The sequence below is a fragment of the Delphinapterus leucas genome, chromosome 2 (assembly GCF_059928025.1).
Source record: "Delphinapterus leucas isolate spDelLeu-1000000601 "Yukka" chromosome 2, BTC_Dleu_Yukka2, whole genome shotgun sequence".
Lineage (NCBI taxonomy): Eukaryota > Metazoa > Chordata > Mammalia > Artiodactyla > Monodontidae > Delphinapterus > Delphinapterus leucas.
The window spans coordinates 81,906,635-81,920,919 of NC_143130.1; the positions used below are offsets into that span (position 1 = coordinate 81,906,635).

The window sequence follows — 14,285 nt, forward strand, 5'->3', positions numbered from 1 at the left end:
GGGCCAGTATCCTGTTTTTCTCCATCCTAATTTCCCCTCAGGGTGCACCATTGGGGCATCTACAGTGGCTGATGGCTTGATGGTGGACAACATTGTTTACCAGAATGACAGGCAACATTCTTTGTTTACAGAGATAAAACTTTTTTTTTTTTGGCCGCTCTGCACAGCATGTGGGACCCTAGTTCCCCGCCCAGAGATCGGACCTGCACCCCCTGCATTAGAAGCCTGGAGTCTTAACCACTGGACTGCCAAGGAAGTCCCCACAGAGATAAAACTTTAAGATATTCTTAGGGGGCATTTTGCATGTTGTCTTCTTTTCCCATTAGAGCCCTTCACATATTAAACAGTTATTTAAAATTCCATGCCTAATAATTCTTACATCTGTGTTGTGTCTGAGTCTGGTTCTGATGATTGCTTTGTCTCTTTACAATGTGTTTTATCTTGCCTTTGGCATGCCTTGCAATTTTTTGTTGAACACTAGGCATATTGTATCAGGTAATAGAAACTAAGGTTAATATGCCTTTTAGTGAGTAGATTTATTTACTCTGACTGGGTTTTGGGTTGTGTTTATTGTTAGCAATGTTAGCTGTACATAACAGGTACCAGAGGCTTCAGATTCCTCTAGTGTTTTTTTGTTTTTTGGGGTTTTTTTTTTTTCCCCTTCTCTTTTGAAGTTGGGATTTTTGGCTTCTCTGTCTACTCATCCTCAGAGAGAGCCTTTGTCATAAGCTCTTTCTTCTGTAATACACTGTCATTATCCTGGAACCCTGTTGGTGTGGTAATAAATTGTAAGGGAGTGGAAACAATCTATAATCTTGCCATTAAATCTCAGTCTTTTCATGGGCCTGTATTTTGGGCCTGTGATCTTCACAAGTGTTCCTCCAGTGATACAGCTTTTCTCCCTTGGCTCTTATTCCCTTCTCCAGCTGCAGTGTTCCCTGTGTATTTTCCTGAAACCCTGACAGTTCCCCAGCGGGAAGGGAATTCCTTTAGCTCTGACAAGGTCCTTTCTCCTGGAGAGTAGATCTTTGTTATGGAGAATACTCTGGGTATTTCTGTATTTCACAATGATTATTTTTTCCCCCTTCCTGCCAGAGTTCTTATTCATGGTGACCTAGTGGGGTTTCTGATGGTAAAGCTCACAAAAATACGGGGTCACCCTCCAAGACTGTGGCTCCCGAGAGTTTCTCACTGTCATGCTGGGCCACACTCAGACTCCAACATTTTGTCAAAATTACCGTTTAAGTGTTCCTACCAGTTTGCAGCTCTAGTTGCTTCTGCAGTAGGCAAGCAGATCTTTTTGTCTTTCTGGATACACTTATCTCTGTGTTTCAGGGTAGCAGTTTGCCCTGTGACTCACTTCTCTGATGGGTCCAAGAAAACTTGGTTTTCAGTGTGTCTATCTTTTTTTTTTATAAGGATAGGAATGACAACTTCTTAACATGTCAGAGCTGAAACTGGAGCTCCCTTGTTGACCTTTTAGCTACTTACATGTGTATGTGTATGTATGTGTGTGTATATATATAATTTAATATAAATAAACGTAATTTTTATAATATGTATATATTTTTTAGGTTGTGAAAGTTTTTAATTGTTGCCACATGCACCTTTAACTTATCACAGTCTATAATCTACTTTAGGTTAACACTGACTCAATTCCAGTAAAATATAGCAACTTTGCTTTTTACAATTCCATTTTTCTCTCCTTATTTTTGGGCTATTGCCATTCATGAATAGGCATATGTACATGGATATTATAAACTAAACAATATGTGTTGGGACTTCCCTGGTAGTGCAGTGGTTAAGAATCGCCTGCCAATGCAGGGGACATGGGTTTGATCCCTAGTCCAGCAAGATCCCACATGCCACGGAGCAACTAAGCTCGTGTGCAGCAACGAAGACCCAACACGGCTAAAAATAAATAAATAAATTTATTTTTTTAAAAAAAGTATTGCTTTTATCAAAACCTCAAGTTTTTAAATAAAGAGAAGAAAAGCAATAAAATATTTATTGTCTTTTTAAATTTATTTTTAATTGGATAAAACATAACATAAAATTTACCATTTTAACCATTTAGAAGTGTATAGCTCAGTGGTATTAAGTACATTCACATTACTGTGCAACCATCATCACCATCCATTTCCAGAACTTTTTCATCTTCTCAGACTGAAACTCTGTATCCATTAAATAATAATGTCCCATTCCACATTTCCCTAAGCACCTAGCAACCAGCATTTTACTGTTTCTATGAATTTGACTCCTCTAGGTATCTCATGTAAGTGGAATCATACCATATTTGTCCATCTGTGCCTGGCTTATTTCACTTAGCATAATGTCTTCAAGGTTCATCCACTTTTTAGTATGTGTCAGAATTTTCTTCCTTTTTAAGGCTGAATAATGTTCTATTATTATGTATATACCACATTTTGTTTATCCATTTGTACTTTTTTTTTAAAGATTTTTTGATATGGACCATTTTTTTTTAAGTCTTTATTGAATTTGTTACAATATTGCTTCTGTTTTATGTTTTGGTTTTTTGGCTCCAAGGCATGTGAGATCTTAGCTCTCCGACCAGGGATCGAACCCACACGCCCTGCATTGGAAGGCGAAGCCTTAACCACTGGACCCCCAGGGAAGTCCCTGTGTTGTCTTTTATACTTACCTATATATTTACCATTTCCCATATTCTTCATTCCCACTTACAGATCAGAGTTAGTGTTTAGTGCCATTTCCTTTCTGCCTGAAGATTTTCTTTGGTATATCTTGTTGGACAGGTCTGTGGGCAATAGTTTGTCTCAGTTTTCATTTATCTTGGAATGTGCTTATTTCATCTTCATTTATGAAGAATGTTTTTGCTGGATCTAGAACTGGTAGTTTTAGTTTCTTTCTGTCAGTGCTTTGAACGTGTCATTTCAGTGCCTTCTGTCCTGTGTTGTTTCTAATGATGAATCAGCCTTTAATTGTATTATTGTTTCCCTGTCCATGATGAGTCCCTTTTTTCTTGCTGCTTTCAAGATTTCCCTGTTTTTGTTTGGCTTTTGTATATACTTAGCAGTTTGACTAAGTTGTATCTAGGTGTATCTCTTTGTATTTATTTTACTTTGGTTTGAAATTCTCTGAGGTATGTAATGTTTTCATCAAATTTGAGAAGTCTTTAGTAATTATTTCTTGATATATTTTTGGTTGAAAACTAGACATTTTAGTTAGTAGATTATAGTAATTCTGAGTTCTGTTTTAATTAATTGTTTATTTTTTAGTAACTTGCCTGGACTTTAACTGTGGGATCAGTGTAGACTCCCTTGTGGTATACAACTGCTGATGTCTCTGCTGAGTTTTTTAATTCTTGTTTTTTGGTCTGGCTTCCTTAAGGGTCTTCCCTGTGTCTGTGTAACTCACTTGTTAGCTAATGATTTGGGCAGAGGTAGTAAATACCTTCAGCCTGAAAGGCTTCCACCCCGTTGCTGATTGGTCTGTGTGTGGGTTTGGAAGTACATTCACAGTTAGAGCGAGTTCTCAAGTATCCCTTGGCTTTGTTTTATGCCAGGCTTCCTTAGGTCTCCCCCAGAAATGCATAGCTTGCTGTTTAACCAGGGGTGTATGGTGAGCTTATTACAGACCTTCTATGGCTCTCTAATTTACATGATCTTTCTCTTAATTTTCTGACTACTCAGGCACTTACCCTGACTAGGACCTCAACCTCAGACCTCAACTGTAAATTTTCCCTCTTCATTCCCACCAAGTTTACCACTTTTCTCCACCAAAGCCACAGATTTTCACTGCCCCACCCTGAAATGAGTCCACCGTTTTTGCTAACAAAGCTGCTGTGTTCTTTTTCCTAGTTTCATGTTGGTAAAAATGTCAGTCTTGTCATCCTGGCTGGAGGTGGGTGGTTGGGAGTAACCTTAAGCAGGTCAGAGCCTCCCACTGTTCTTACCTATAACTTTAGCAGTTCTTCTAGAATAAACACTTATCAATTTGCAGGCTGCCTTTGGTTAATTCCCACTGCCCTGAATTGGTTGTTTTTGATAAATTTGTCTAGATTTATACTTGATCTTTATGGATGAGAATTGCCAACCTCTTCACAGCTCCATAAAACCTGCACATTTTCTTCTGTGGATGAATTTCACAGTTACTTATCAAGCTTCCTAAGAGTTCTTCTGGTATTTTGATTAGATTTACACTGACTTATAAATTAATTTGCAGAATATCAAAATATTGAGTTTTAAAATATTGAGATTTTCTTCCAGGAATGTGGCATTTATCTCCATTTATTCAGACTTACATTTTATATCCCTCAGCAAAATTATTTAGCTTACATATAGGGCTGGCTCATATTTTGTGAAGCTTACTTGTAGCATTTTAAAAGCTTTTCTGGCAGTTACTAATGAAATGACTTTTTCCATTGTATTTTCTAATTGTTTATTGCCAGATTGTAGGAAAGTTAGTTTTAAGAGTTTGTATAAGTTGACCTTGTATGTGATTGCCTCGCTGAACTCTCCTTTTCATTCTAATAGTTTGTCAGTTTATTATTTGTGTTCTTTTAGATAGTCTACCATATTATTTGCAAATAATGATGGTTCTATCTTTGCATAATCTATATTTGTATTTCTTATTTAAAGTTTTTTCATTTTACAGATTTATTTATTTAAAAAATTCTGTTGTGTAGGTTATGCCCGCTAGGAAAATAGTAAAGCAGTAGGCATATTGGCCTTAGGGACTTTACTAGAAATATTTTTAATGCTTCACCATGAAGCATAATATTGTGTAGGTCCTTTTATTGATCTAAAATTTTTTTTCTTAGTATCAAGGGTATTTTGACATGTAGTGAGATCATATTATTTTTCTCTTGATTTCCTAATATCATAGATAAGAAATACATCATTGATCAAGATGTATTATAATTTTAATATTTTCCTTGATTGAGTTTTCTAGTATTTTATTTATTATTTTTACACGTAATAAATGAGATTGGCTGAAAAAGAACAATGCCTGATAAACCAGAGATTCATTCCAAATTAAAATAATTATAGATTTCCCTTTCTTCAGGAATTTCATTTAGGAGCTGCTCATTATTCTCCCGTTACTTATATTTGCTGTCTGTATTAAACTAATATCCCATACTATATGGCGTCCTTTTTTGAGCAGTACAAAGCACTTAAAATCCAGTTCCTTCAGTGTGGTAATTGTTTTTCTAGCTTTCTGAGTTACTACACATTCCTCCTTTAAGTGGTATATTCCCCTTATTATGTTTTTTAAAAAATAAGACCTTCAGGGATTGTTTAACATTTGTCTGTCTGTTTCTCTTTGCTGTACGTAGTCTGCCTTTATCATAATCATAAGGTATTACCTTCTTCATGTTTTTCTGTTCATTCTAGTTCCTTCTGTCACCTGCTCTTTGAAGCCTTTTTTAATCCTTCTTCTTCCTCATTAATCCCTGAGGACTATTTTTGTGTTTCTAATATAGCCTATTAGAAATTGCATATACATATATCTTTATATGCACACATGCGTGCGTGCGAGCCCACACACGTATTTCCCTTAACTACATCTTGGCATAATAGAAGAACTTTCTTGTTACTTTTGGTTATAAGAACAGTCTTGTTTTTGGTAAGTAAGACTCAGTCTTACGCATTTTTAAAAACTTTTCAAATTTCATTCTGCATAACAGGGATCATGAGGGGTGAAGGTGTTCTGACTCTTCACATACTTTTTCCTCCTTCCATGTGTTGGGGAACAGAGGAAGGAGGGAAAAAAGGCAAACATGTTACTAAACTGGGGGAAGTTGTCATCTTCTTTTAGGTTGTGGCTGCCTCTACCTAACACTGACGGTTCATCATGGCCTATTATCAGGCATTTAAATGCTGGTTCATTGCCGCGTGCAGATTCTTTCTGGCCCAACCTGTTGGCAGCTCAATGCGGCTCTCTGAATTTAGGACATATAGTAATTAGCATCTTTTGTGCTTAGTTTAGGCCTTAGGTGCAATTCTGGGATTATAAGAAACTCCTGTTAGTAATTTGTGAAGTTTATTTTAAAATAAATGTTTTATGGTATAATAGGAAAATAAACAGTCTCCAGAAGAGGGTATTAACTCATGCAAATATTGCAGAGAACCTCTTCAGTGCACGGTTTTCACACCTATAATGTTAATTCTATATCCTAAAATAATTCAGCCTCTAGGAAACTTTTTCCCAGCATGTCATTCTAGAGCTGTGTCAGATGTCCTATTTAAAAATAAATTAATTTAAATTTACATTAATGAAACGTAAATAAAATTACCAATTCAGTTCCTCAGTCACACTAGCCCCATTTTAAGTGCTTCATTAGCCATGTGTGACTAGTGGCTAATGTATTGGATAGTACAGAACATTACTACCATTCAAAAAAGTTCTCTTAGACACTGCTTCTCTAGAGGATAGAGGTGAGAAACTTTTGTTGCCATAGGAAGGTTAGGTACATGGAGTCGACCATATATACTAACCAGTTACTCTGTTTCACAGGGACTTTTTTTTCTTGCCCATATGAGGGAAGTTTGTGAAAGGGAGAAAAATTGGCACATGACTGAGCAATGTATTGCTTTCAGATTCATCTGATATTTAGCTTTTCGTGTGGAAATGTCAAATAACTGCTATTGCAAACATAGTTGACAGCAGGATTCAAAGTTCAAACATTTCCACCCACCAGAGACGAACTCCCTAGTTCCTCCTTCCTATTCCCTTCTTATATTCCCTCATTCCTCAGGTGAAGGTCGGCACAACTTCAGTCCTAAGACAAGGTAAGACTGGCATTGGTAGAAAGGCGAATGTTTGCATATGTGTATTTGTGTGTGTGTAAAGATTTGGGGACAAGTGACTTAACTTTCAGAGTAATAAATTCTTCCTTTTTTTTTTTTTTATTAACCAAGCCCTTAGATATCATCTAATTGAATGCCTGTCCACATTTTACATGCAAGTAAACTGAGGCTAGAGAAAGTGACTGCCCAAGAACATATCAATAGTTAATGGTAAATCTGGAACTAAGACCTTTGTTCAGTGACACCATATCATTGAGCATTCTGCTAAATCATTTACCGTTCCCATTTTAATTCTTTATTCACTGTTAACTATTGCTGCAGATTTAATGACAAGTGTTTAAAGGTAAAAATAACTAATTATTATAATGAATTTCTTATTTTTAAAATATTGCTTTTTGTATGTTTTAAAGGATTTGGTAATTTTAATTTTTTCAGATTGAAGAAGAAGAGAGGAAAAGAATAGAAGATATGAAAGAAAATGAACGGATAAAAGCAACTAAAGAATTGGAAACCTGGAAAGAACATCAAAGAAAAGCTGAAGAACATAAAATAGTTCAGAGAGAAGAAAAATTATATCAACAAGAAAAGCAAAGTGAAGAAGAGAGAAAAAAATTAAAACATAAAGGTCTTACTAGGAATTCAGTATCTAGAAATCTTGCCACAAAAGGTACAATGATTACTTAATATTTTCTGGGAAAGTGAGTCCTGTTAGTGAAGTATATATGTCAGAGTGTGTGTGTGTGTGTGTGTATGTGAATGAATCTATCCACAGTATTAGGTCATTATTTTGGTATATGAATTACTACAATACAAAGACTAAGGTGAAAGACTTATTCCTTCTAGGAAGTAGTGAAGTTTTCATAATAAAATGAGCAAAGATTCGATATTGCTTTTACTCATGTGCTTCCTTTAGAAATTTATGCAGGTGTTGTTAAATATGTGTTTAACTCAGGTGCCGTAAGACTTGGAGTGAATTAGCAGTACCAGGAGCATTCATTTATTTCTTTAGAGATAAGAAAGTAGGAATGTCATTAAAAGACCTTTTCGTCACATAACTCAGGAAAATGAGTACTGTTAAGCAAACTTCACTGTAAGCAGACAAGAACTCTTCTGGCCTTTGATTCTGGTGTATTCAAAAGTAGGTGAGAGGGCAATTTTCTTTATTGAAAGCTAAGAGTTTGTTTTTATCTGATTTTAGAATATTAAACTTCGTTTGGGGTTTATTTATGTTTAGTAAATGGAACGTTTTGTAGTTAAATCACTTACATAATAGTGACAATTAACATTTCTTGGGTGATTACTATATTCCAGGTAATTTTATTGATTGTATCACTCAATTCTCACAACAGCACTTTGGGGTAAGTGCTGTTATTCTTATTTTAAAGGAAATAGGTGTTTTGAAAGGATAAACGACTACCCAGTAAGCAAACCTATAGGATTTGAACCCAGATCTGATTCTGAAACCTATGTTCTTTTCAAAGGCTACATGTCTTTACTACTTTAACAGTGAGTTTTAGCATGTTAAAAAGTCATTTAGAGTAAATATTAAGCAGCAGCTTTATTAGATTTATATATTTTTGTGGTTTAATATTGACATGCAAGTTAACTACTACACTATCTCCTTCTTTAATGCCATTTCAACAAAATATTGATACAACTGGAGTATTTGAAAGCATTTCCTTCCTAATTTCAATTACTTCTAAACAAATAGGATGTTTTAAAACACTGGTGGAACCCAAACAAACTTTTGTATATAAGAGATATCCTGAAGATGTTTTAAAAAAATTCATCCAAGGATACAAGGGAAATTAAACATGGTGGAGGAAAAAAATGTATAAATCAGCCTTTTTTGGATTTTTTACTCTAGAAGTCCTTTTTTTCCTTATTTCAGTAGTATCATTATGGATGACTGGTAGCATCCTTTAGTAGGCTTTGGTTACTTTCTTCCATCTCGTCCATGCATTTAACAAATATTCATTTACTCAGTGTCTCCTCTGTACTAGGAGTTATAGAATATACAAATATGACTTAACGTGTGGCCAGTGCCTAAGGAACATAAAATGTTGTAGATACAAATAACTTCAGTTAGCTGGGATTTGTGAGTAACGGCTTTAAAAAATTGACAAATGTCTCATTGGCCAGGAAAGTTAGACCTCTTAAAGAGGAAAACTTGGCTGCTCCTAAAAGTCTAATGCTACTGTTTTAATGCCACCTTTAACTAAAAATGCTCATTTGATAACATTTTTAACTATAGAAAGAATATTGTATTATTTGCCCCAGAAACGTTCTTGAGACAAGCTACTTTTATAGTATACAGAATACAAATGGTGTGGCGGGTGCTGTAGATTGCCTACTCAATATATACTCTCCTTTTCCTTTTTTACCAATAGAATCATGATTTGGGGGTAGGGGACAGAAGAAATGTGTCCAGCTTAAAAACTTACCTCTTGGAAGTTTGAGTATTGATTGGATATTTGAAGAAATTAAGGAATAATTACATTTTTTTTCTTTAGATGTGATATGGTGTTTTCTTTAGATGTGATAATTTATAAAGTCCTCATCTTGTAGAGATGCCTACTGAAATATTTATAGGTAAATATAATGTCTGAGATTTGCTTCAAAATAATATGGTATGTGAAAGTGGATAGAGGTAAAGATGAAATGGTGTTGGCCATGAGTTGATCATTGAAGTCACGTCATGAATGCATGATTGTGATTATTCTATCCTGTCTACTTTTGTACATATTTGAAATTTTTTATTATAAAATGAAAAAATAAGGAACAAAGCACAGTGATTCATTTTTACAAAGTAATTTTAAATTAGTTAAAAAAAAAGGGAAAACAAAATTTACTTCCCCAGACTCTCTTGTAACTGTATGTAGCCAAGTGGCACAGTTCTGGCTCTTGAAATGCAAGAAGAAATCTAGTAAGGTTTTATAGGAAAGTATTACTTTTCTGAGATAAATGTCCCCAGTTCCTTTCTGCTTGCTCCCCCTTTCCTTTTTCTACCTAAGATGAAGATCTTTGCCAAGAAGTGCATTAACACTTCTTGAGATCATGAAGAGGCATGCCATACATTAAGAATGATAGAACAGGGAAGAAGAAAGAGCCTGGGACATTAATGACATTGGAAAGCTGATAAATCGTGCTGAACTATCTTCAAGCTTGTTAAGTGAGAAAAATAAACCCATGTTTGGTTCAACCACTGTAGTCATGTTTTTTTTTCACACAACCTAGAGAATTTTTGACTTCTGGAAATGGGTAATGGAAGGGAAGGTTGATTTAGCATTTGAAAATCATTCAGTATAATTATACTAACAGAACAAAGGACAAATGTGATTATTTCAATATTGCAAAGAGGCATTTGACAAAATCCAACACCCATTTATAATAAAAAATTGGACTAGAAAGAAACTTTCTCAATCTGATAAGAGCCTTCTACACAAAAATCTATAGCAAACATCATATTTCCTGATGAATTAATGTGTACTTTGTCCCTTAGGTTGAAGAGCAAGGCAAGCATGTCTGTTTTCACTACCTCATTCAACATTATACTAGAGGTCCTAACTGCTGCATTAAGACAAGAAGAAGAAATAAAAGCCATGAGGATTAGACAGGAAGAAGTAAAACTGTCTATTTGTAGATGACATGATTGTCTATGTAGAAATCCCTAAGGAATCTACAGATAACTGCTAGACCTAATAAGTGAATTTAGCAACATCTCAAGATATAAGATAGCAAAAATCACTTATGATTTTATTTATCAACAGCAAATAATTGGAAAATTAAACTTTAAACAATTTATAATAACACTAAGACACAAAATGTTTAGGAATAAATTTAATAAAAGAAGTGTAAGATCTCATCACTGAAAACTATAAAAAATTACTGAGAGATATTTTTAAAGGCCTAAACAAATGGAGAGATATAGCATGTTCATGAATAGGAAAACTCAATATTATTAAGATGTCACTTCTCCTTAAATTGATGTATAGATTTAATGCAATTCCAACAGAAATACCAGTAAGCTTTTTATAGAAATCGACAAGCTGATTCTAAAATTTATAGTAGAATGCAAATGACCTAGACTAGCTAAAGAAATTTTAATAAGAACAAAGATGTTAGACTTATACTACCTTTATACTACCTGATTTGAGGACTTAACATCAAGCTACAGTAATCAAGATAGTGTGGAACTGGTGAAAGGATGAACAGAAAGGTCAAAAGAATGGAGTACAGTGAGCAGAAATAGATCCTTACCTGTGTGGTTCGATGCTTTTCATCAAAAGCAGAACAGTTCAATGGGGAAAGGAAAGTCTGGAACAATTGGGTATCTATGGAAACAAATGATCATTGATTCTTACCTCACCGTGTACGTAATATATACACAGAAGACAAACTACCCAATAGACAATTAGACAAAAGATTTGAATGAACTTTTCACAAAAGAAGACATATGAATGGTCAATATGCACATGAAATGATGTTCAACATCATTAGTAAATAAATGCAAATTAAAACCACAGTGAAATATAGTACACATCCACTAAGATAGCTAATATTAAATATTAGAGAGTCCATCAGTACAAAGTGTTATTGAGGATGTGCTACAATTGGACCTTGTACAATGATGGTCAAAATACAAAATGGTACAGCCACTTTGGAAGAGTGTCAACTGTCATATAACCTGTCATATAACTCAACCATTTTAGCCCTAGGTATTTACACAAGAGAAATGTGTCCACCTAAAAACTTGTATTCAAATGTTTACTGCAGCTTTATTTACAATAGTGAACAACTGGAAACAATGTCCATCAACAGGTGAATGGATAAACAAATTATGAAATACATTCATAAAATGGAATATTACTCTTCAATAAAAAGGAGACAACTGGGACTTTCCTGGTGGCCCAGTGGTTAAGAATCCGCCTGCCAATGCAGGGGACACGGGTTCGATCCCTGGCCCGGGAAGATCCCACATGCTGCAGAGCAACTCAGCCTGTGCACCACAACTACTGAGCCTGCGCACCTAGAGCCTGTGCTCTGCAACAAAAGCCACTGCAATGAGAAGCCCACGCACCACAATGAAGAGTAGTCCCCACTCGCCACAACTAGAGAAAGCCCGTGCACAGCAATAAAGACCCAATGCAGTCAAAAATAAACAAATTTATTTTTTAAAAAAGATACAACTACTGATACACATATGAATGAGTCACAAAATTATTCTGAAAAAAGCAAGACACCAGTCCATAGTGTGTGAAATTCTAGAAAATACTAATTTATAATGACTGAGAGCACATCAGTGGTTGCCTGGGGCCAGGAGTGAAGGGAAAGGATGAACTTCACAGGGTTATAGGGGACTCTTAGAGGTGATAGAAATATTCTGTGTTGATTGTGATTTCAGGAGCATGTACATCTGTCAGAACTCATTTAATATACTTTAAAATGAGTATAGTTATTGTACATGAATTATTTCTCAATAAAATTGAAAAAATAATGTTTATTGATTTTAGGCAGGAAAGCATCAAAGTGCGCATGATTTCCTCAAGTTCTTACTATTCCACAGAGTTATGCTTAGGGCCAGGCATAGTGAGGCCATTCCCCCAAAAGGCTCCAATTGAGGGTCCCTGCTCTTGTACTGTTGTCTATATTTATAAGGTACGAGGAAAGGGGAATCAATGAGCATTAATTAGTTACATGACTATGGGGGCTTTCTTGTCTTGTTAGAAACAGCTTTGTGCAAGAGGGGAAGCCAGAACTTCCCTGGTGGTCCAGTGGTTAAGACTTCGCCTTCCAATGCAGGGCATGCAGGTTCGATCCTTGGTCGGGGAGCTAAGATCCCACATGCCTCGAGGCCAAAAAATCAAAACACAAAACAGAAGCAATGTAACAAACTCAATAAAGACTTTAAAAATGTTCCACATAAAAATAAAAAAATCCAAAAGGGGAAGCCTCTTGAGGTCAGTTACCGGTATCTGTTGAACTAGTTTTGATTTGCTGAGCTATCTATTTGCTAAGCTACTAAAAGCATTGTAGTGGGAGAGATGAGGCTTCAGGGCAGGTGGATTTGTCCCTTTTCAACTTGGTAGAACTAGGTACGTCTAAAGGTAGGGGCAAACGTAGGTCTGGAAAAAAATAGGATTGGTTGAAAGTGCATAGGACTTTGATTACCAGCTCTCCTCCCGTACTACAGCAGATAACTGGAGGTTTACTTTCTGCACAGTTGAGGACTGAGTGAGATTCTGCTCTGAAAATACAGAGATTGAGTGAAAGTCTGCATTGTAAAAATCGAAATACTGATTCAAGAGATCCCCTCTAGCTCTATTCTCTTCCCCATATGCATGCAGGAGCCCAGTGCACCTGTTATGTAGACTGGAGAATTCCTCTACAGGGAAGCTAACTAGTATAGGATGAAAAAGCCCTGGCATTTATAATGGCCCCACTAGTTCACCATGCTGAAGCTCACTAGTCAACAATGTTTAGATTCATGTACACAAAACTTCCAGTCAGGATATTTGTACTTCATCTTTAATATGAACAGACAGCCAAGAACCAAACAGAAAAATGCAAATTGGAACAACCAAGTAATGCAGGGAATAGAAGAAAACTTAAAAAGAAGTATAATTAGGTAGGGCTAATGGCAGATTCTGGGAGGGCTCACGCTGAGTACTTCCCAGAACTTCTGCCAGTGTCCTTGTCCCCACAGTGAGCCACAGCCACCCCCCACCTCTGCAGAAGACCCTCCAACACTAGCAGGATGGACACCAACCTCCAAACTTCATTCATATGTTGAACCTGAAGACAGTTGACACACCAAGAGAATCTGACAGAACGTCCTCACGTGAGGGACTCCTGGTGAAATCAGTTTGTGGAAACAGTCACAGTGCATCAAGAAACCTTTACTATTCACAGAAAGATAGATGAGATGAAAAGGCAGAGGGATATGTACCAGATGAAGGAACAAGATAAAACTCCAGAAAAACAACTAAATGAAGTGGAGACAGGCAACCTTCCAGAAAAATAATTCAGAATAATGATAGTGAAGATGATCCAGGACCTCGGAAAAAGAATGGAGGCAAAGATTGAGAAAATGCAAGAAATGTTTAACAAAGACCTAGAAGAACTAAAGAACAAACAAACAGATGAACAATACAATAACTGAAATGAAAAATACACTAGAAGGAATCAATAGCAGAATAACTGAGGCAGAAGAACGGATAAGTGACCTGGAAGACAGAATGGTGGAATTCACTGCTGCAAGACAGAATAAAGAAAAAAGAATGAAAAGAAATGAAGACAGCCTAAGAGACCTCTGGGAAAACATTAAACGCAACAACATTCGCATTATAGGGGTCCCAGAAGGAGAAGACAGAGAGAAAGGACCTGAGAAAATATTTGAAGAGATTATAGTCGAAAACTTCCCTAACATGGGAAAGGAAATAGCCACCCAAGTCCAGGAAACACAGCGAGTCCCATACAGGATAAACCCAAGGA

The 14,285-nt window shown here is 35.9% G+C and overlaps 1 protein-coding gene across 2 annotated transcripts in view; it reads left to right on the forward strand.

Moving 5' to 3' along the window:
* DNAAF4 (dynein axonemal assembly factor 4) overlaps window positions 1–14,285 on the forward strand; it is a 79,765-nt gene that overhangs the window by 33,391 nt on the left and 32,089 nt on the right. For both annotated transcript variants that reach the window (XM_022579553.2, XM_022579552.2), the window contains exon 4: window positions 7,227–7,458. In XM_022579553.2, the coding sequence (XP_022435261.1) occupies window positions 7,227–7,458 (232 nt within the window). The remainder of the gene's footprint in view (window positions 1–7,226; window positions 7,459–14,285) is intronic.